Here is a 22,016-nt window from a genome sequence, read left to right as displayed (position 1 = left end):
GAAGCAGGGTACGCACTGAAAAACACTAGACATGATTTAATGAGAAAGTTTATTTTATTGGTTTACAAAACACACCTACCTGTTCATTAAAACATCTCTTTATCAGCTCTTCTACTTCAACACTTCCTTCTTGCTCATCATACTTCAGCAGAAAAAAGTGCAGTTACAACACTACGTACCTGCTTCCCTGAGAAGCCCTGATTTTCAAGAACATTTATGTAAGGCTTTTCAGTGCTCCAACAAAGCAAAGATTCAGTGTGAATTTTAGTGGTTTTACATTAAATTGTCTGAGGGAGAAAAAGACAAAGTCATTACTGACATAAAATTGTACACCAGTGTTTTGCTAATATACTTGACCAAAAAATTCACCTTCATGCAGTACTTCTTTGCAGGTTCTTCAGTACTAATCTATCTATAGGGGCAGTGTGACAGAGAAGCACAGCACCGTCTAAAGGCACAGAAGACACACAGTTTATCGCTGTGGTTTAACCCCAAAGGCAGCTCAGGACCACACAGTTGCTTGCCCACTCTCCCCACATGGAATGAGGGAAGGAAATCAAAAAGTTAAAGGCACAAGAACTGGTGGGTTCTCACTGTGTGTGCAAGGAAAGCAAAACAATGATTTACTTTGCTACATTCCATCGGTAGGCAGACAGTGCAGCGACTGCCAGGAAAGCAGGGCAAATTCTAGGGCCAACACCATACAATATGGAATATTCCTTTGGCCAGTTTGGGTCAGCTGTTCTGCTTCTGTCCTCTCCCAGCTTCCTGCACATCTGCAGCCTGCTTGCTGGTGGGGCAGCACGAGAAGCTGGAATGTTCTTGGCTCCATGTAAGCACTGCTCAGCAGCAACTACAATCACAGTCTTATTGACACTATTGTACCAAAGCCCAACACACAACATTATGTAAGCTTCTATGAAGAAAATCAACTCTACCCCAGCGAAAACCATGACATTCATACATGTTTATTACCAACAGAATAACAGTATGGAAAATACTTCAGCCATACAAGTTACCATTGGATTGGTTGAGAGAATTTGCTCACTCCTGAATATGTACCTCCAATTCATTTGTACATAACAGATGTCTAGTACTTCAAGTGATTCAACTGCAACAAATCAGGCTTTGAATATATGGCAGTGTAAGCAAGACAGCTGATAATTTAGATAATTTTGTACCCTGCCGTGCTGAGTAAATTTGTTTTATAAGGGATGATCGCATTTAAATACAGGCACTGCAAAATATGACAGCTCCTTACAAGTGAAAACCACTTGTCCTTAGTTTTAAAGCTTGCTATTCTGCTGGAACTGCGACACCAAGGAAAGAACCTGCTCTGAGGCTTTAATGGCTTTTGTCCCCAGATAGGCAGCACTGTTAGTGGCTGTATCCTCTAAGAAGTACCGGTAGTTCACCATCATGCCACACGCAGCAGCAATGCCCCGAGGGCTCGTGTCTGCCATCCAGTTTATCCGCCACAACACGGAGCCATTCTGAAGGTGAAAGTTTGCTACTGGGTTCAGTGCGTAGCCGCGGTGTTTCTCCCCGTACAAATACCAGGCACACAGTCTCATCAGTGGCAAATGGAGAGCCTTGACTAATTTTTCTGATCGCACCCATTCGTTGTTGTTTAAGAGCTTCTTTAGTGTTTCGGTGGTACAGTCTCCTGTGACCTGAGATAGTTCTTGGCGTTCTGATTCTGTAAAAAGTTCATTCTTTTCCAGTTCTTTTGTCTGTGAGGAGAGGAGACCAACGAGCCATTTTGTGAACCCGGGGATAGGCGAGAGAGTAGAAAAAGTTTTTATCTGAGGAAGTTCTTTCTGCAGATAAAAGGAAAGCAAAAAATCCTTATGAGTTCTGTCATGACTGAGAATGAGAAGTTTGAGTGAAGATGAAGGGTTCTGAAAATGAACACAGAATCACAGAACCACCAAGGTTGGAAAAGACCTCCAAAGACCATCCGGTCCAGCCATCCACCCATCACCAATATTTCCCACTTAACCACATCCCTCAGTACCACACCTAAATGTTTCTTGAACACCTTCAGGATCAGTGACTGGGAAACCCCCCTGACAGTGACAGCTTAGCATCTGAAGGGCACATGGAGCACTATGAAAACTACAACAGCAGCTGAATCACAGCCCACGAACACACAACCTTTTTAAAATACTTATATAGTACTTACCAGCCCTATGTGCTGAAATAAATGCAATCATGTGCCATTAAAAAGTTATTTAGAGAAATAAGATTTAAAAATATAAATCAATCAACATATGTTTTCAAAGCCTTTTAAGTAATTTATTTTTTTATGTGTAACTAATGAAGGAGAGTTAACAATTTCAGCCTACAGGAAAATTAGTAGAGCTATGACTTCCCATTTTCTGGGGAAAGAAGTAGTTCCTGAAGTTCTAAAGGAGGTGTTTTGTACTTCTCATGCTATTCAGAAACTATAAACTACACGGGTAACGCAGCAAGATAAGAAATATATACAGACAGTAAAAAAAAATAATCACACAGTTTATATTTGAACACAGCAAAGCCTCTGCTCTACTCCTATCAATCCATGAGTCAGAACGATTCATTACATAATCTTCTAAAGCAAAACATACAGAGTGAAAACTGTACGTTCGTTATGGGGCACATCAACACAAAGAATAAAGAAGGTTGTTTAAACTTACTCTCACTTGGAACGAACAAAACTGACATCAAAAGTTAGCCCTACAGAAGGAGTAGGGAGAAGGACAAGGAACAGAAATAAGACAGTGCTGCAGTGAAACAATCCCTGTGTTTTAATTACTGTTCATAAAGGAAACTGTGCTAAGAATAGACATTTATCAGCATTACAGAAGCATCTGAATGTCAACAGCAAATTGTCTTTAAATGACTACAAAACACATTTTCTTCTACTTTAAGCACTTCCCAGATAACCATTAAAAAGTCATCATCACTGAGACGCAATCTCACACAGGCAAATGTTAATGGAATGTGTGCTGCTAGGGCATTCAGACTGCACCTGCACTGCTGCATCCTCAGGTACTGCTGAGCTGCACACCACGCTGCTGTCTACGTCCTGTTTCATGAGGATACAGAAGCCAGGGAAAGCAGACCTGTGGCACATCCCCATTACAAATCGAAACATACAACATTACTAAAAGCCTCAATAACTGAACTAATACCCTGATGGTTATTTACCATATTTTAGCTTTTTCCTACTCACACAGTGCTTCCCAAATAGCTCACTGCTCTTCTGCCGGTTTCTGGTACCATGATACACCCAGACCTGTTCAGTTAAAGTCCATTACATAGTAGGCAGATATGCAAGTCACAGTTCTTTTGGGACCAGGCAGAAGCAAGATAGGTAGACAAAAAATACAAAGAAGCATCCTTTTTCATCTCTTTGGAGGACTAAATAGAGAAAACTAGTACATTATTTAATAAAAACACCCATTTCAGTATCATTTTGAACAAAATGACCATTTCTGTAACCAAGAAAGCCAGTGAGTTCCTGGCCAGGTCATAGTCTCAATTATTCTAGCTACCGTGGTCCGACAGTGCAATACCATTGATGCATCGATCTCCTGTAACATTTTCAAGTCTCCCACTCAAGGACATAATAATATTTTATTTTTGAGAGTTGCTCTGAAGCATAAGAGTGTGTAGAGAATACAGCCTTTGTAAAACAGAACGGTTTATTAGGGCTGTGCTCTTACTGCAGATGGTAGCCGCGGAGGGTATGGATATAGCAAATAATTTTTGATGTAAAAAAATATTCCTTCAGCATTTTCTCCTGCATTTTCTGAAAAAGATTCTTCTCTGCTTTTGAGAAAAGGAGCAGTGATCACACTGATCTTAAAATAAATTGGGGAGCAGGAAAAGGGCAAAAGAGAAAACAGAACAAAGCAACTCCATACCCATTAAAAAACCTTCCCTTGCCAGCCCCAAACTAAATATTTCCCCAAGGATATAAAGACTCTTTCATCCACAAATCAGTTCATAATGACTTTAAAGAAATTCGAATATAGAATCAAATGAATCTTCTTTTAATCTCCTTTTATCCATCTCCATGCAGTGTATCTCAATTAAGGAGTATGCCTAATCACATCCAAGATCCACTCTATAGCAGCAGGATCTTAATTAGTATGGTAAAGGAGAGTTATGTTCAGGTGCTCCCTTATCGGCTGCACTTCCCTTGGTTTAACACTTGCTCCCACCCCCAGGACAAGACTGCTAGCACAAAAACACTGCTCCAGAGGAATCACAGAAAGATGCATTTTTAAGTGCTATTGGAAAAATACATCAAGATATTTGTCCCTAGAGAAGGGAGCTGATAGCGTTCAGTTTTGTCAAGATGCTAATGAGCAGCATTACTTGTTACCTGCATTTATTCACACACAGCTGAAAGCTGACCACTGGTGGGTGGCTCTTCTGTGCCTGGCCCACAGCTTAGCTGCTGAGACACTGCTGGCAAGTAACAAGACCTTCTGCATGTCAGCACTTACTGCAGCTGGACAGATTTCTGCCCAGAAGGGAGGGTTACACATCCCTTCTGAAGATTCAGTGACCCAGTGCCCACCTGCCTGTCCATGCAGTAGTGATGGATGACAACTCAGCAACTGTCTTCACCTGCAAAGGAATCTGAAGGCATAGAAACAAAAAAACTAAAACCCATGAAGCTTCTTTTATCAGCATCTTTAAGCAGGAGCAAGGTTGCCCCACAATAAGTACTGGATTTCAAAATGGAGCTTTTTCCTTTTCAGCGTTTCCATTCTTTGCTGGGATTTGAAGTTCATCTTTACTCCACAGCACTGAGAACACAAAAGATGGGGATAAAGTAGCAGAAGTGTTCAAATTAATGAATTACCAATGGGATATCTGAGATGTGCTGCCAGAGGGAGTACAGATGTCACTCTTGCACAGCAGGGGGGTAGGAAAAGGAAAATGAGGAAAAGGAAAAACAAAACAGTTGTTAGAGGCTATTTTCCTCTAGATAGGAATTCAGGGAGTACAGGATGTCTTTCTTTTCAACCCAAAGGTGGGATTATATTCCTTAAAAGGTTTACCTTTTTTTTTTTTCTTGATGATACTACCTCATCCTATCAAAGTGCCTTTGGGAACACATTGCTTAGGTCTCTTTCATGAATTCTTTACAGATGTTTAGGGTTAAAACCTGATAGGAGAAGATGGGAAGGTACTGTTGAAATTGAAGAAGCAGAAATTGTTCTTTCAGGTGCAAGGAAAAGCTGATTGGTCCAAGAGAAAAAGGTGCTGACCAGAAAGTGAAGTCTAGAAGTCTTCTGCACTGAATCTGCTGAAAAAGTGCACTATTTGACGTTGCAGTTTTCCTGCTGAAGACAGCTAACAGCTTCTCACACAGAAGCTGAGCCACTCTCAGTCTCCTATAAGGTGACAGTGCTGTTCTCATCTCACAGAACTCAGTGTTGGGGGGTAACAACCCACCATCCACAGTGACTAGAGAACAAACAATTCCTTCCCATTCCTGTGTATTAATAGTAACCATTGCAAAGTTGCTAATTAAGTACAGTCATTTTGCTTTCTTGTGATGTTGGCTGCTCTTTGTTTATCACTCACTTCCAGAAGTGACTTGCTCACCAAGTGCAACCCAAAATATTCATCACAAATTTAGTAATTTCTATTCTATTAATAAAAACCAAATGAGAAATAATGTGTTGGTTTTTTTTAAACACTTCCTAGGATAGATAAGACATAGGAAAGTGACCCCGTTTTGAAGCTGAGTACAGACTGCTACATATCTGATAATTGCTTGAGTTTAGGAGCTTATCTGAAGCAGCCACTTCTTGTAGAAAAATAAATAGATGCAATGAAATGTGCATATTTATGATGTTGCTAAATTGATGTGCTAGCTTCTAAGGCTATTGGTGGAGATCCATCAACGTTTATTTTCTTGTCAGAAGCCCACATGCCATTAAGAAGCAGCTGCTCATTTTGTTTTGGGGTAGATTTTTGGGCTTGGTTGTCTTTTACTTGTGTTGTTTCTCATATTATGTACATCTCTGTCTTGCTCTCTGAAAGCTGAAGTCCAAGGTCACATTTTTCATCAATGAAAATAAAGCCTATTTTGAAAATTATGATCTCCCCAGGTCACCTAGATCAAATTAAGGTAGCAATTATCAACAGCCCAACCAGAAAGCTAAAACCTGTCACCAATTGTTAAGTGCTCTATCAAGTCACACAGTAGCTATCAGTTTTCTCCCCCAAACGCCACAGGCTGTAAAATTGTGAGCAGTTTCCTCAAAGGCTTCACCAGTTATCTGTGTCTGTCATCTGCAGCCTGAATTGCTATGATGTGCCTTCAGCTGAGCTACAGACCACTTAGAGAGGCTATAAACACATTCAGAATTAAATGTCTGTCTAATGAGAAATCTCTCTCTCTATACATTCACCAGCACCTATCAGCTTGCTAGAAAGGCATCTGCCTGCTTGTTTTCCAGCACCCACTTTTTTCTCAGCTAGCTTTTGGAATTGTTTCAGAATCCAGTCATTACCTGGACCAAGCTTAAATTTAAGTTGTTCACTTCCTGCTTTATACATATTAATATGACCCTGAATGCACAGGTAGCCTGTTCTCAGATCTGTAAGGGGAGAACTGTGACCACAGTAGTATCACTGGACTAAAGAACTCAGCCTGCTGCTAGCCCCAAAGTAATCTAAAAAGGACAAACTTAGGCAACAACAGAAGCTGGTTTACAAAACTCCTCCAAGCTATTTGTGTAGAAAACTTCTATCAACAATTACCCTTGTGCATCACTCAAGCTACCTCCCTGAGGTCCTACTCTGTCCTGTTCTATCCATCCCCTTTACACAGTTGTATTACAATTCCCGTGGCAAATACCAAATCATAACTAGGCAGAGATTAAGAATTCAAACTGCCAGCTCTGAGCATATAAAAAGATGAAACCAAGGACCCGTTTCTGTGACTGAACTTCACATGTTCTTCATCTGCCTAAATCAGTGCAGTAGCCATTAACTTCTATGGAGAGACTCAAACTATGCATAACACTGAGGGCTGTAACCTTCATCAGAGCCTCAATTGCTGCAGTTCTCCTACAACACACTCACAGGAATTATTTTCATTAGGGAATCTATAGCTGATGTTCCTTGAAGGTGAGAAGTGCTAGCCTACATGTGTAGCATGTATGTGACCAGTTCAGAAGAATTAGCAAGATTTCTAAACATTAACTTCTATCTACATTTCCCATTAATGAGACTTTCTTTTCAAAAAGCTGGTCATAGCTGGAATTACAGGCATACCTTTGTAGGGTAGATACTGCCCAGTTCCACATTTCAGTACAGTTTTTAAAAGTCTTCCCAAACAAATGCTTCAACTGGGTGGAGGGGAGGGGTGGTTATTAGCATATTGCTTGCTTAGTGCGTGTCTTTTTCTGATCTAGTGATACACATTCATGACAGGCCCAATTTGGAGCTTTCCTTATGAAGAATGACAGCTGAAAATTCAGTTTTGAGGTTACAATGGCAGTACAAGTTGAAGTGTCAGAGCAGGTTAAGCTAAGGCAAAGTCAGATAAATGAGTTTCACTGGAGGATTAAAAAAGAGTTCTGCTTGTAGTGCCTTGGGAAAACATGAATCAAACACCATTCTGCAGGCCAAAAGGGTGTTAACAGAAGTTAACTCAAATGGCAAGTTATAAAAGTGCATTAAGCACTAACATTCAAATGTGTATAATGAACAAGAGAATCCTCAATTCCTTCAAATGCTCCCCATGCATTTTATAATCAGTTTAATTTAAGCCAGTCTTGGAACACTCAACCATTTAGCAATGCCTTAGATAGGGGGTTGTTTACTGCAAAATAATGCAAAGGTTATAGGAAGAAAAAAAAAAAAAAGGTATTCCTATTGTAAACCTCAGCTCTGTTTTTTTACAAAGGCAGCTGGCAGCTTAATGAGATGAAGTTTCTGATACCATCAAGATCCTTTTGCTGAGACTACACTGTTTTCAGCTGCTGTCACCAAGTCAACTCAGCACTACTGTTACACTGTTTGTCCCCTTTCAAGTGACTATAATGCCACTCCAAAGAATGGAGCCCATCTGAATGTATACAACCTTGCAAAACCTTTTACTTACACCTGACCAGAGAGAAAGAGTGCATATTTGTGCAGTTTCAGGCACTGATGAGGACTTTCAGAATGCTGGGAGAATGGTTCAAAGAGGCTGCAAAGAGTAGTACTGAAGAAAGCAAGAAGTGGGAAGAAGAGAAAAAGATTCTAGCACCAAAGAAATGAAAAAAAAAAAAACCCACATTATGGAACTACATTCATCATGGAGAAACAGCCCTGGATTATCTTTCATTTCTCAAACTCATCACAGACCTACAATGGCACCCCAACAAAGTGTATTATCTGAAGAAAAAAAAGAATGGTGCAGAGAGAAAACATGGAGGTTGTTATAGTTTTAAAACAGCCTTAACACGGCTGTTTGATAAAATAACTATTTCCAACAGATTGGGGCATTAAGCCCGTTTTTACCTCACAACTTACAGCACTGAAATAATCATGCCTTCGTGTGCTGACAAGTGGCGCTTAAAGTGGTTTTGGATTAAATTTCATCTTTTCACTCCAGCCCTCACAAAAATGATATGACTTGCTATCTACCTAGGAGAAAGGCTTTATTTTGCTGTCCGAGCTTTACAAGATTGTCATTAAAGTATGATCAAATGAAAAGATCTCTGGAAAAAGAAATACATTATAGCTTCAGATTTCTGTATATTCTGTCTTCATATCCATTCAGCAGAGAAACAGATCTGCAGCGGGTGTGAGCTGAAACTGCCTGTCTCCCCACCTCAATAAAGCAAACCAAAGCCAGGCTTCGATTTTGAATCAGAAATGTGCTGAAGAGTAAATAAATAATCTTTTCTTGTACTATGTTCCCATCAGTTCTATGATTAAAACAGCCACAGGAACTGGGTGGGCTTTGGATTATGTATGACTGGCAAGACCACAGATCTGTTCAATTAAAAAAATAGAAATAAAAATCAATTATCTCAATTTCCCAGTAGCACGTTAGAAAGATGACTGTGTGAAACTGTTCAAAAGAGACTGATGAGTGCCATCCATTCAAATCACACTTAGCTGAACAAAACCTTGATACAGAATAATGCCTTGTTTTGTTTGTAGCTATTTAAAATACATGTGGCTGAATAAGTTGATACTACACAAAGATGGACCTTATTGTCACAGGGCTTAAAATATTAACTCATCTTAGGTAGCAGATTTCTTAAACTTAAAAAAAGAATTTCTCTGCATTTCCAGTCACACACGCACTGTACACACTGATAGAAACAACAAGTTACTGATTTTGGTTTTCCAAATTCAGTGTCAAAACTCATCTTTTTTATTTTCTTCACTTAATACAAGGAATGATTTTCGCTTATTAAATCTGACTCAAGAGTAACAAGCAAAAGCCTGGAAATCCCAATCAAATAATGGGAGACAATGCCATGAAAGGGCTGGAGGTACAAACTGAATGTATACAACATGCATAAAATGTCAAAGTGTAAAAGCAGTGTAAATATGTTTGGTAACAAATAGAATAAAACAGATGGAATCATTATTTATTACAACGTCAATCTTATGATTTTCCTTCCCTAAGTCAAATGATAAACAAGAAGGTAACAAAAAGTCACTGAAATCTTTGTCTATTTTTTGAAATACATCTGAAATACAACTGCTAGGCTGACTGAAAATTCTATGGTAGATGATTAAAGAAAGCCCATGAAATCTGAAGGAAAATATTTCTACACACTCCCTTTTGAGCAGTAGGTTCATTCTTACAGTACATCCCTGCTTTTTAAGTAGACTGATGGCTATTAAGTGCACTGGGTGAGAAAATCACGGCAGCGGTGCCTTACTGTCTGGCTGTGAAGTCTGCAAGGCAATTAACATTTTCAGATGTAAGACAAAATTAGGAAAGAGAAATTTAACTTTAAAAGGTCTGATCTAAAGGGAAAAATCTGACCTGTAAATAAAAGCTGGCTTTCACAGATTATTAAAGCTCAGGTCAGACTGCACAATCAGATCATGTATTTAACTTCCTGAAATGCTGCACTCTGCTCCACTTCATAAATTCTCAGCTGCAGTCAGCTTAATCATTTCAGATTGACTGGAGGACGTATGTAAGAAGAGTATCTGGCCTTGTTCTGAAGAGACGAGGAGATTCAGAATTCCACCAACACATGACCAACTGTTACTTTTTGTATTCACATCTAGGATAAACTATATTCATGCAGTATGAAATAAAGTTCCATAGAAAAGGGATAAGAAATAAGAGCAAACAAGATGATAGTTGTTCCTGAATCACAAGACAATAGCCTGTTTCAGATGTTAAAGGCATCACAGCCAAACTGCTTTCTATTCATTATATATGTGATGAACACTGAAAGAAGATTGCATTTCATAATGCTGAAATGTAGAAACTTTGTCTTAATTATAAATAAGAAAGCAATTATTCTGTTGGGCACACTGAATTTCTGAACTGGCCCCTGTGTTATCTAAGTATGATATGTCTATTTTCTTTTGTAACTCACTCATAATTTTTCAATGTTGTAAGCAATTTAGTGATGGACAAATACATTGTCAATGAGGTTATTTTATGAGAGCAACTCAATTAGCTAGAAATAATTTCAGATTTGAAAGCAGATAACTGCATGAATTTATCCCAATTTCCCCTCAGTCAAGATCAGGCAGATGGCACAGCCTAATTATACCTGGACTAACTGCACGTTGGACAATTAATCTAAAAGCTGTTTTGAAAGCAAAAAGCAACAAAATTCAGCCAAAACAGCCATTAAAATAAAAAAAACCAACACAACAAAATCTTCAGGGCAGCCAGCTCTGATCCAGTACTTGACTGGTCACTCATTTTGTAGTAGCAGAAATTTGATGCATCCAATTTTGACTTATTTTTAACAATAGGACTGAAGTTGTAAATCACAGACAATTTCCCAAACATTATTACTAATCCACATGTTGGAACAGTTAATAAAAACATAAGCATTGATCATGACTTTGAAGTAGTAACTTTGTTAGTAATTTAAATATTAAAGACTCTTAAATGAAATAATGTACTTAACACAGAAATCTGACATTCTCTTCCACAGCACTCTGTGTAAGTTAACTCCCATTCATTTCTCCTGTCGCTGGGAAGAAGGCTGTAGTAGAAATTAGTAGTCCTAAAAGTGTTAACAGTAACCCTACAGCATGCCATGATATTATATAAATTCCTAGAACTGATCTGCATAAATTAATTGATTTCTGGTACTTGCAAGTGCTAAAGATGTTTTCCTTCCTATACTGTAAGAAATGTCTGAGCAAAGAGATGCATGTATTTGTAGGGCTTGGAAGGAAGTATTACTCCATTGACTCAACTGATGGACATCAGTGAATCCTATAACACATTACATGTCAAAATAAAGCTAAATTATATCTATGTTCAACAAAGAGTACTGTTTGGATTCTCAAGCAACCCATGCATGTGGTCTGGCAGACCAAATAATTCACCAGCACACATCAACTATGTGACAGTGTCTACGTCTGGCAGCCATTAACCAATAGCAGAAAATGTTCTTCCAACTCTTTCCAGATTTTCAAAGGGTGACCTGGTAAGAAGTTAAAAGCGTAGCAGAAGACCCAGCAGCTCCCCACCTTGAAAATGAGACAAAATGGAAGCTAAAACAGCAGCGTAAAGGGAGCACATTGGCCGAGCAGTACCTTATGTGCACCCTGCACACCTACCTGCAGCTCCTTTACCACACGCTTGATAAGGTAAGTCCCAAGTTCCACCCCCTGCAGTCCTTGCTGAGTCAAACTGATTGAGTAGAAAATTGCTGTTGTAATTTTGTCTGTATCCTCTGTTTCTAAAGGTTCCACTTCTTTCACTATGGCCTGGGAAAATAAGAACACAACGCAGTATTAGTGGTAATTACTATTTTAATAACATGTGAAGGGGCCTTTCTTCCTAACTGTCAAGTGTGATAACATGTTTCTCACAGAGAATAATGAATAAAGCAGTGGGAAAACAACAAAAATCCAATCAAGACAGAAAGGCTGTTTATTCATTAGGAAGAGTTTGGAAATTGTAATGGGTTTAAAAATTTCAGAAACAAATTTCGTAACTGCTTGTAGGTTTTAATTTTGCTTACTGTATTTTCTTACTTATGTTTTATCTTAACTTATTGCTTTTGAATTTGAACAAAACTTCCAAATTTTTCTTGATATAATATGGGGGATCCTCAGAAAATCCCTATATTTAAGAGGAAAGCCAACTCACCTTTTTTACAAATGAAACAAAACCAAATAATTGCAGACTGTCAGAAATTAGAGCTTTTAAAAACTATATGTTGCAATTGAAACACTTTGCTGTAGACTGAATATATCAGTGACTGTACCTGGATGCTGCTGGAGATATCACTGGTTAATGCAACATGCAAGACTATCAACGGCTCTCCTGGGATTGCACAGTGAGAAAAAAAGTAGCATCTTCTATATGACCCCACTCGACGCTTCATATCAACCCAGTTTCTAACAGGATGCACGGCTTCAGAACTCAATGAAGAAAAAGAAACATTTGTTGTTTCATTCAAAGAATGCAGTCGCCAGTCCTACAAACTCAGTACTTTCGGCATTGAGATCAGTAACAAAACTCCCAGATTAAAAAAGGAGAATCGGGCTGCGATTCGAAAAAGTAAAATCCATCAAGTTGTGACAGAGCCAATTGTAAAGGCCTACTGCATAGCAGTCCTGTGGTTTTCTTTGGGATATACTCATTATGAAATCTCACTTACACCTTCTGCTTACTGTAGGATACCCAACTCAGATGATTAAGCCACTGAATGAGTCTGCACACACCTCTAAGGAACTAGTTTTCCCAAAGTACATAGCAGAGATAACATGAACATCTTTGTAAAATATCTCAACATTTTCATAGGAAAGCGAGAAAAAGATTTCCAATCATAACATTATCTACTAAGCATCCTTAGGCTGGTGTACACCTTAAAGCATTTCTGCTTTTCTACTTCAGCCCATTCTGAAACATATTTGCCACCAATGCGCACACACGCACTAATAGTGTAACCTGATTTTAAAGTACTCAAATAATAGTCTAGAATATTTTGTGCACTGTTATTTCACAGGTCTGTGTTATGCACTGTGCAGACACAAGGATGTGACATCTTGTACTTTAGTAACGTTCACTAACCTAGCCAAATGCTTTGGTACATCATCATCAACAATACCTATGCTTAGCTGAATTCCTGCTAGCACTCTCCCACATCTTCAAGCAAGCATTCAAAATATTCTTCCCCTATTACATCTGAAAGTCTGGAATGCTTGCCAAAACACCCAAAAAATTAAATATTACCAATTCTTTTTATTTTAAAGCTCAGCTTGTGTAAGATCTCTTTTCTTTGCCTCATTCACATTTAAGTCATGTACTTTCACAACTTTCTTTACAGATTCGTTTTTCAAGCTTTTCATATAACACAGCACCACACAATTTAATTTTTATTCAACAACCTTCAACTTCGTCACTATAATTTTTGAGTATTTGACAGAAAGTCAAAAAATAAACGTTGCAGATTTAAAGGAATGCTTATTTAAAAACAAAAGACAAAAAAAAACACACCGTGCTCCCTGCACAGAGTTTACACAATTTCTGCACACCTCACCAGTTCCAACCAGGAAAGGAAGCCTCACTACCTGAGAAGTAAAACATGTTCTTGAATTTTGGCACTCCATCACATTTAAACACTTATTCTCATCCAACACTGCTATAACTGCTGGGGCAGACTGAGGGGAGAAGGTGACAGTGGTGCTGGAGGTAGCAGTGGCAGCAACACCTGTGGGAAGAAAGCGAGTGCAAGAAGGCAGTGCAATGAGAGTCTGGGTGTGCAGGAAAAGTAGCAGCACCTCTAGTAATCTGCTGGGGATGGAGTAACTGAGAAGGATGCATAGAAACTCATTTGCTAGAATTGATAGCAGTTTATCCACGTAGTGCGTGAGCAAATAGTGGGGCAACAATCCCCTTTCCTTAAAAACTGCAGTGTATTTTTAAAGTACACTTTTAACTGAGTTAAATGCAACTGCTCCTTCATTACACCGAGCCTGAGATTAAGGATTGGAAAAGTGCTTATCTTGAGAACAGTGCAGTCACAAACCTTTCATTGCCATTCCACCAATGAGAATTAGGAAGTTTCAACACTTACTCACTGACTTTCTGGAGTACTTCACAAGGTGATTGCCACGTGACCCGCTCCAGATTTAGGAATCCTGTTGAAAACCACTCTGAGAGCATGTTCTTTAGAACACCACTCATTTCCTGCAAACAGGGGAAAAAAAAAAAAAGGAAAAGTAAGCCAGGGAAGAACACAAAAATGTGAGAAAAATCATTAAGAACTACAACACCGGGAAGTTCAAGGAAAACAACGCATGTGTTCAAGATTAAAGGCCTAGCAGCTCAGCTTTCAGGACTAAAACAATGAAAACGTTTACACAGAATGAATTTACTGTCACTACTAAGCTACAGATAGGGAAAGTGATGTTAATGCAAAACAGCATAGGGAAAAGGAGACAATAAGTAGAAGCATTTGAGAAGTCTTGACAGTAAAGCAGCAGTTGCGTAGATGCTCAGATACATGATTTGTTTCTTGCTATTTAAATCAATGGGAAGCAATGAAAATAAGGATTTGAAATTCAATCTAATATTCTACCTCTGAATCCTTTCTGAGTATTCAAGACATTCGTGCCTCGAAGATTACTGTAGCAGATTCAATAGCAGTGGAGTGGCACATACCCACTCGGGATAATGAAATGGGAAATGCACACCTTGGAACACGATGCAGTAACACCATCAGCTTCACAGAACTCTCTTTTAACTTGTATAAAGGAACGTTTTTCAGCAAGAGAAACAAAAGCAGCAGCATAAGATGACAAAGCTCAAAAATGGCAGTAGACTTGGAACAGTATGATACCGAAATTAAAGTCAACTGTAATGGCAAATACTTTCAGAAGCATTCATCATCATAATGAATTTCATATTCCACACTAATTTCCTGCTGCCTATTTTATTAAAGATTTTCCTAACTGAAATTCTTTATTTGAGTTTGCAAAGTCTTCTTTAACTCAGCACAGCATGAACATTCCTTAAAGAGATTCTGAAGTTATTTTTCTTTCTTATATTTGTTTTGCATATAGGACACAGCATGATGCTAGCACCAACTTAACAACAGCCTGAAAAGAACTGTAGGCTTACCTGAAACTAGCTTCATAACCACTCATTTAAAACCAAAAGCTGCTCACTTTCTATTCAGACCTGTATCAAATAGCCACTGTTGTAGATTAAAAACATATAGATACAAAATTATGCTACAGTGCACTTTAGCTTGCTACAGCTAGCTAAAACAACAGGACAAAAAGTAGAAAGCTACCTAGAAATTAACACTTCCTACTTAAAACATTTTACCAAAGCTTAGCTGTAGTCTCACTACTTTCCTATGAAAGCAAAACTACTACCAAAATTGAAAGAGAGAAAGTAACATCAGCTGCTGTTAACCAAAGCTGGTTTCAGCATTTCAGTGAGGTGCTATAAGAACTAACATTTTCAAACCCAGACTGCCTGCAGCCAATTGAGATTAGATATTTCAGTTTACCCCAAGTCCTCCCACTAGAATTAAATGTACTCTTCCCACAAAAACTCCTAAAGCAAAGTTGGTGCCATTGACCACAGTTGTGGATTTTGCAAGGTAAATTCATAGCAAATCCTGGCTCTATTCCACATAGAAAAGGTCGATTTTTCCTTACAGAAGAGCTTTGGTTTTTCTTTGTCATTCCATTTCATTTTAGATTTACTAATTTCTTTTAGTGAGTTACAGAGGCTTCAGTTTGACAAATATTTATGTCTATGCAGGTGAACCACCTAGAAGAAAACTACCTTTCATCTGCACAGAACAATTCTGTTGCACACAGAAATTTAATGCTACCTTTCTATGATATTTTTCAGTAACATCCTCAAAAATATTAGAAAAGAAGAGCTTGCTTATTGAAGCATAAATTGATGCGTACTGCAAATACTGAAAATGTCAATTGTGTTGTTCCAAACACAGGGAATATCCATTAACTCTTCCATAAGGTCACATCTCCAAATCTGTGTAAATTATTTCTTTATTGGTCTTTCTCAGCAGAGCTGCCTTTCTGTTATAGAATACACTTGCTAGATGAGCTGAAAGTCTTTCAAACTGTTTTTCCACCTGCACTTGTACCACAAGGCTGTACATGCTAGTAAAAAGTGAATACAAAACTGAAATAACGTACAGAAAATTTACCTTCACATTCATTTGTAAGGTAAGCAAACTGGAAGACAATGGAAGCTGCGTAATGCAAGTCACCAGCATACAGATAAAACATATGTGGCTGTTGGCAGCACATCCCTCTGAAGACCTGAGAGAACTGAGGACCACGTTAAAGAAAACCCATTCTGTAACAGACACATCTGATCTATACCAGCAAAACTGGACAATTCTTCCAGGCCACCAAATTTAAGAGAAAACAGCAGGTAAAGCAGGCAGCAGAGCCCCAAACAGCCTGAGTAGCAGCAGCTACAAGAAGTACTCCTTCAGGAAGGTACACAGGAACTGAGCAGGGAACAGAGCAGGTACCAGCCCACACCTCCACAAGGACTCTGCATCAGCAAGAGTTCTAATGGGAGAAGCTGAATTCTCTTCTGTTTGGACATTTTTTCACATGATGGTGTGAGTGCCCTCAACAAGCGTACTCTGACTCTTGTTCCTTCTGTATTCCTCATGAATCCTTGTTTCTGTCCAGCTCTGAAGTTTATCAAAAATAGCCATATATCATTTTGGTCAACCATCCTTCATTGTAGCGATGGCCTCCACAAATATCTCAAAATTGTTTTGTTTTCTTTTCTAAGGGCACAACACAGGCTGGTAAATTAAGTCAGAGTTGTCAGAGTTAGGGTCACGCTAACAGAACCCTACAGCTCTCGTCACCCATCTGCTTTTTGGAAAGCCAATGCCATTTCAAGCTGCAGTCTAGCAGCTAGCAGGGAAAATGCTGATGCTGACCCTGCTGTCATTGAGTTGCCCACAGATGTGGGAGAAAGGCAGCTGTGCTACACAGAAACTTTCACAAGTCAAAAACATGGAATCAGCTGCATTTTGCCTCCTGAAGCAGCTACAAGTTTAGCAAGCATGCTCTATAGGATGGGATATCATGATGTCTAACTGGCCTGGAAGCTACTTTCCAAAATGCAGAACAGTATTACAGAGCTACTTCAGGTCCAAGACACAGTGGTATAAAAGCCATGGAACTCTTAACAGAGAAGAAAGCGAAGCTGATGGTGCCTTTGGAAATGACTTCAGTAGACAGGTATATTATTTATGGGGAACTGTCACTCAACACACATCATCTGTTGGTTGTAAATAATAATGCCTCGTAAAGTAACAGAATGGCACACAGCTGGAACTGTGCATGTTAACACAATTTCTTCATGGAGAAAAACAGAAGTTGTAGGTGCTGTAAAACTGATTCAAGTCATGCGAGCAAAACACTGAGCTGTGCTGAATGCCATAATGTTCACTAAACCTCTGAAAGGTTTGATTCCAGTAATAACATTCTTAAGTCAGGTTCTCTTATTTCATATATTTAGTGGTAAATTAATTCATATTTTCATTTCAGAGGACTTTCCAAACATAACATTTTAGCCAAAGCTCCTTAAAATAAGAATAAAAAAGAAATCACCTTTATTAATGAGCAGCCAAATCTTAGATATGAGCAACTAGACATACAGTAGTGTGAAAAATTACCAGCTGTACTTTGGCTTCTACTGGCTGTGTATGGTAAACTGTGATTTTGCTCAAAGAGAGAAAAACAGAGGCTTTCTGATCTTTCTGAACATCAGGTCTGTGTTGGGCAACAGATGGGAAAACCCTTATGAAAAGCCTGATTTTCTTGTATCAACAGAACCTGCCTCTGATAAGGAAATTACTTCAATGAGGAAACAACTTCACCACCTCTACACATCATTTACCATAACATATTGAAGGAACGCCAGCTATTAATGCTTTATAAACCAATACCTAACAGTCCAAGCTGTTCCTGTGCTGATCCATTTTGGGAAATACAGGTATTTTATATTTACATCACACAGTGGTGGGTAATCCTTGTTTGAATAGGACTTTCAAACTGCAAAGTAAAATTTAAGGGCTCTCTAAGAACCCAAAAGCCAGTAGACAGCATTTTAAAATCTCCTCCATCATAACCATCTATTTCATTTTATTTCCACATTTTTTCAGTGCAGAAACAAACAGCAATTATAAAATTCTTTTAGTAGTTTTGCTTTTATGTATGGTAGAACTTAAATCCATAGTAACTAAAGGCAGCTACAGAAGCCTTTAGACAGGTAAACACCAAACACTTCTTTCTTCCCTAGGAAAACTTTCAACTTCCAGTTGTTTCTCTAGATAAGGGCTTCTTAGATCTTTAAGGGAAACTGTTTCAATATTTGGAGTGCCAAGAGGGCAACTGTTTCTTACAAGTGAACAGATATCCTAATCCACTGGGAGCCCTTGTCAATGAGGCAGCAGTTATTTCATGGAAAGCCAACTTCAGCTCCTCGTACAGGTTGCTGCAAGAGGAAAGAACACTCAATTACAGAGCTTCTTTCATTTCCAACAGACCAATACAAGAGCAACAAGTCTGCAGATATGCCTCAACTACTGCTTAATTGTGGAACCAGGTTTGCTTATAAATCAATTTGACAAAAATTCTTCCTTTCTCATTACTTTTTTTTGCCAGCAACTTGAACTTTCAACTTTCTTTTGCCTAAATCATATGGAAAGATAAATATCTGAAATGCAGCAGGTCAGTTATTTGTTACCTGGAATAATATTATGAATTCCTCACTAGCAGCTGTATTTCAAATGCTGGAACTGGGGAAACAAGCAAAACATGACAACTCACAGGAAGGAGGAGCTGAGGTTGGAAAAGAAGTAATGCAGCTGAGAGGGTTCTGCACTGTAAGGAGGAGAGCTGAACTCAAAAAAAAAACCAAAAAAACAGGATTTCAACAAATTTCACTCTGCGTGCTACAAGGGAGCTCATACAGAAAGCCAAGGCAAACCAAGGCTGCCTCAAGCTTCCATGGCTATGTGCTATTTACTGCCAGCTCTCGTTTTAGAACACATTACATTTGAACAACAGACCTGATGAACAACTGCAAAGAAGACCACAAGATACACAGAACTGAGCACAGCCACACCGTGAAACCCAACATTTCAAAAAACGTTTTCAGAAGACGTAACCAAATATTTATGACAGCCTTTTTATTGAAGCTTTCATTCCACAGATGACATTACCCTACTTTCAAATGGGTTATGTTTGATGTCATACTGTATTATTTGATGTGTGTGTTTTACAGAATTCCATTGTGCTGTTTTTGCAGATTCGGTCTGTTGTTACTTGAGATGATTCAGCTAGAGGCAGAGCGTTACCAACTGTCACTACACTGGCCATATGTAAGGACCATGTTTAATACACTAATATGCGGGAATACACGAAAAACTGTCCAGAGCAGCAGCTGTGGAGCAAGACAAACAGCACGAGAACTAAGGACACCTCTAGAAAAAGAAAGAATTTCTCAGGGCTCTGACTGGATAAGCATCTGTGTGAATGGTTGAACAGTGTTCTGTTGAATGCTCTGTTGACATGTATAATTAGAGTAGTGCTTAACAATAAAGCAGACTAATAGCTTTTAACCACATTGGTGTGCTATTGTGTCTCCAGTCCTGGGAGTCCAGAGACTTCCCCACACTAATATATATATATTACATAAATATATAATATAGTTTTTCTAGCAAATTTAGGAACCCAGCACTGACATTAAGTCATTCCATTTTTATCAAACTTAACTTGGATCTGAACAGCGAAGGGTTTTAGAATCACAGAATGACTTAGGTTGGAAAGGACCTCAAAGTTCACCATCTCCTGCTGCAGACAGGGTTGCCTAGTACTAAGTCAGGCACCTGGTCAGGTTGCCTATAGCCCTATCCAGCCTGGCTTTGAGTTGCCTAACTCACCGTTCTTCTCTCAAACAGAATCTTTGCACTATGCCCTGGCAGCCTTGCCCCTACACGTCATTCTGCGAGCTCCTGACAGCAATGACAGCCACATCTTCAGCTTCCTACGTCACTCCACATCAGGGCCATCTCATCAGGGCACGCGGCCCGGCCGCACACCCTCCCCCCCGTGCCCTGACCGTCTCCTGGATCCCCGCCCTCACCTTGACGTGAGGCCCATCCACCTCCTTGCTCGCCAGCCCCTCCACCAGGTCTCCCCTCAGCTCCACCAGGAAGCGCAGCCCTCCCTCCAGGCGGCCCAGGTGCTGGAACAGCCCCCGGTACCGCGGGTTCAGGTAGTAACGCAGCCGGTCCTCGGCCTGCAGCAGGGCTCCCAGCTCCCTCTGCTGTTCCCGGGCCTGCAGCACTTTGGCGCTGAACTCCGCCACCCGCCCGTGATCCACGCCGAAGTCGCGGGCCAGACGAGCGAGGAGCTCAGCGCGGGGCGGCCCGGCAAGGCCGCGGTAATACCGCATGAACTCCGCGCCGCGCAGCTCGGCCGGGGGCGGCGCCTTCTCCTTGGTCTCGTAGGGCGGCAGCGGCGGCACTGAGCGGCTCAGCAGCTCCTCCATGCCTACGTCGGAGGCGGCGCGGAGCAGCCCCCGCGGCACCACCTGGGTCTTGCGCAGGAGGAGCCGCGAGTGCGGAACCAGACGACTCATCCCGCGCCCCGCCGCCCACCGCGGCCTCTGCCTGGGCCAGGCCGCGGCACCGCCCCCGGAGCGGCAGCGGGCGCGCTGATTGGCTGGCACCGCAAACCCGCCAATCAGAAGCGAGAAGGGGAAGTGCGGGAGAGTGTGGAGCGGCGTGAGCGGCGCTGTGCCGCCATCATGAGTGTGGCGGGCGCGAAAGCGCGTCGTTGGACTGTTCCTTCACCGTCCTTCCTTGCACAAAGCTTTTATCTTCCTCAGTGAGCGTTCCTCCAAGCATCTGCTGTGCGACTCAGTGATTCCTGGACCTTTCTCACCTGTCACTACCATTCCCTGCTCGCTGCTGCCCAGCAGCTAACTGTACTGGAGCTCCCAGTAAAGCTTCATGGTGAGCCCGTGGCCCTGACAGAGAGACTTTGGTTGGCATCATGGATTATGCTGTTTTAAGGCTGGTGGCATCCAAAACAGTTTCTGCCTATAGCCTCTAGGAGGTTTACCCTATTTGGGCTCCTGGATGCCTGCCTGCTGCCAGCTGGACTGACTGGGCAGTGTGGGTAAAGAGGTTATTTCCCAGTCCCACCAAGTTCAGTCTGAAATAAGTCCAGGAAATTGCACAGATTTGATGGTGTAATCTGATGATGTGTTCCTGCAAGCAGCGTGCCCTTTGGAGCCTGTCAAAAGCCTCTGGTGATGGGTCTGAAGTCCTGTGCATGCTGCAGGACTATTGGTGAACAAAGCTGAACACATGTGCTCTCTGGTATCTATAGATCCAGACTTACAAAGATAATTTCTTTGTCTTTTTGACACCCCACATACTCTGTGCTTACTATTATTACATGCCCATGACACCAAGCAAAGTACACAGGTCAGAGTGATAGCAGTGAGATTAACATCGAGCAGCAGTTGTCTCCACTTTGGGAATCACAAGGAATTATTGGTTCTCTGCAGCTGAAGTAAGAATTAAGAACAGATCCAGGCCCTCTTCACCACCGAATAGAGCAGTGAGGAAACAGCACTACTGCTGGCTTGTTATCTAATTAAAAATTTCCAGAGCAATGTTAGAGCTCCCAGCAACAACAAAAAAAAAAGCAATGTCAGCAGTGTAGCACTGGGGAACTGTGGGTCATAAGATAAGCTTAGAAAGCCTGAAGGGAGGGAAACATGACTCAGAAACATTAAAATATAT

General features: G+C 40.4%; 1 protein-coding gene across 1 annotated transcript; it reads right to left on the bottom strand.

Moving 5' to 3' along the window:
• Nucleotides 1-35: 35 nt before the first annotated feature.
• Nucleotides 36-20,909, bottom strand: MLYCD (malonyl-CoA decarboxylase). Its single transcript, XM_048958123.1, has 5 exons — nt 20,345-20,909; nt 14,256-14,368; nt 12,441-12,597; nt 11,788-11,937; nt 36-1,820 (listed from the first exon to the last, which is right to left on the bottom strand). Exons 1-5 carry the CDS (start codon nt 20,840-20,842, stop codon nt 1,287-1,289), a joined length of 1,452 nt encoding a protein of 483 aa, XP_048814080.1. The 5' UTR covers nt 20,843-20,909; the 3' UTR covers nt 36-1,286.
• Between the last annotated feature and the right edge of the window lie 1,107 nt (nt 20,910-22,016).

The sequence above is a fragment of the Lagopus muta genome, chromosome 12 (assembly GCF_023343835.1).
Source record: "Lagopus muta isolate bLagMut1 chromosome 12, bLagMut1 primary, whole genome shotgun sequence".
NCBI lineage: Eukaryota > Metazoa > Chordata > Aves > Galliformes > Phasianidae > Lagopus > Lagopus muta.
Note: the sequence above shows the minus strand (reverse complement) of the source record. Positions and strands in the feature narration are given on the sequence as shown.

Excerpts from the sequence above, each read along its gene's own strand:
- MLYCD (XM_048958123.1), bottom strand. The coding sequence starts at position 20,842 with ATGAGTCGTCTGGTTCCGCACTCGCGGCTCCTCCTGCGCAAGACCCAG. Across the intron at positions 11,938-12,440 it reads ATATCTCCAGCAGCATCCAG|GCCATAGTGAAAGAAGTGGA; the intron begins GTACAGTCACTG and ends TTATTTTCCCAG. Across the intron at positions 1,821-11,787 it reads GTGTGGTAAAGGAGCTGCAG|AAAGAACTTCCTCAGATAAA; the intron begins GTAGGTGTGCAG and ends TTTTATCTGCAG.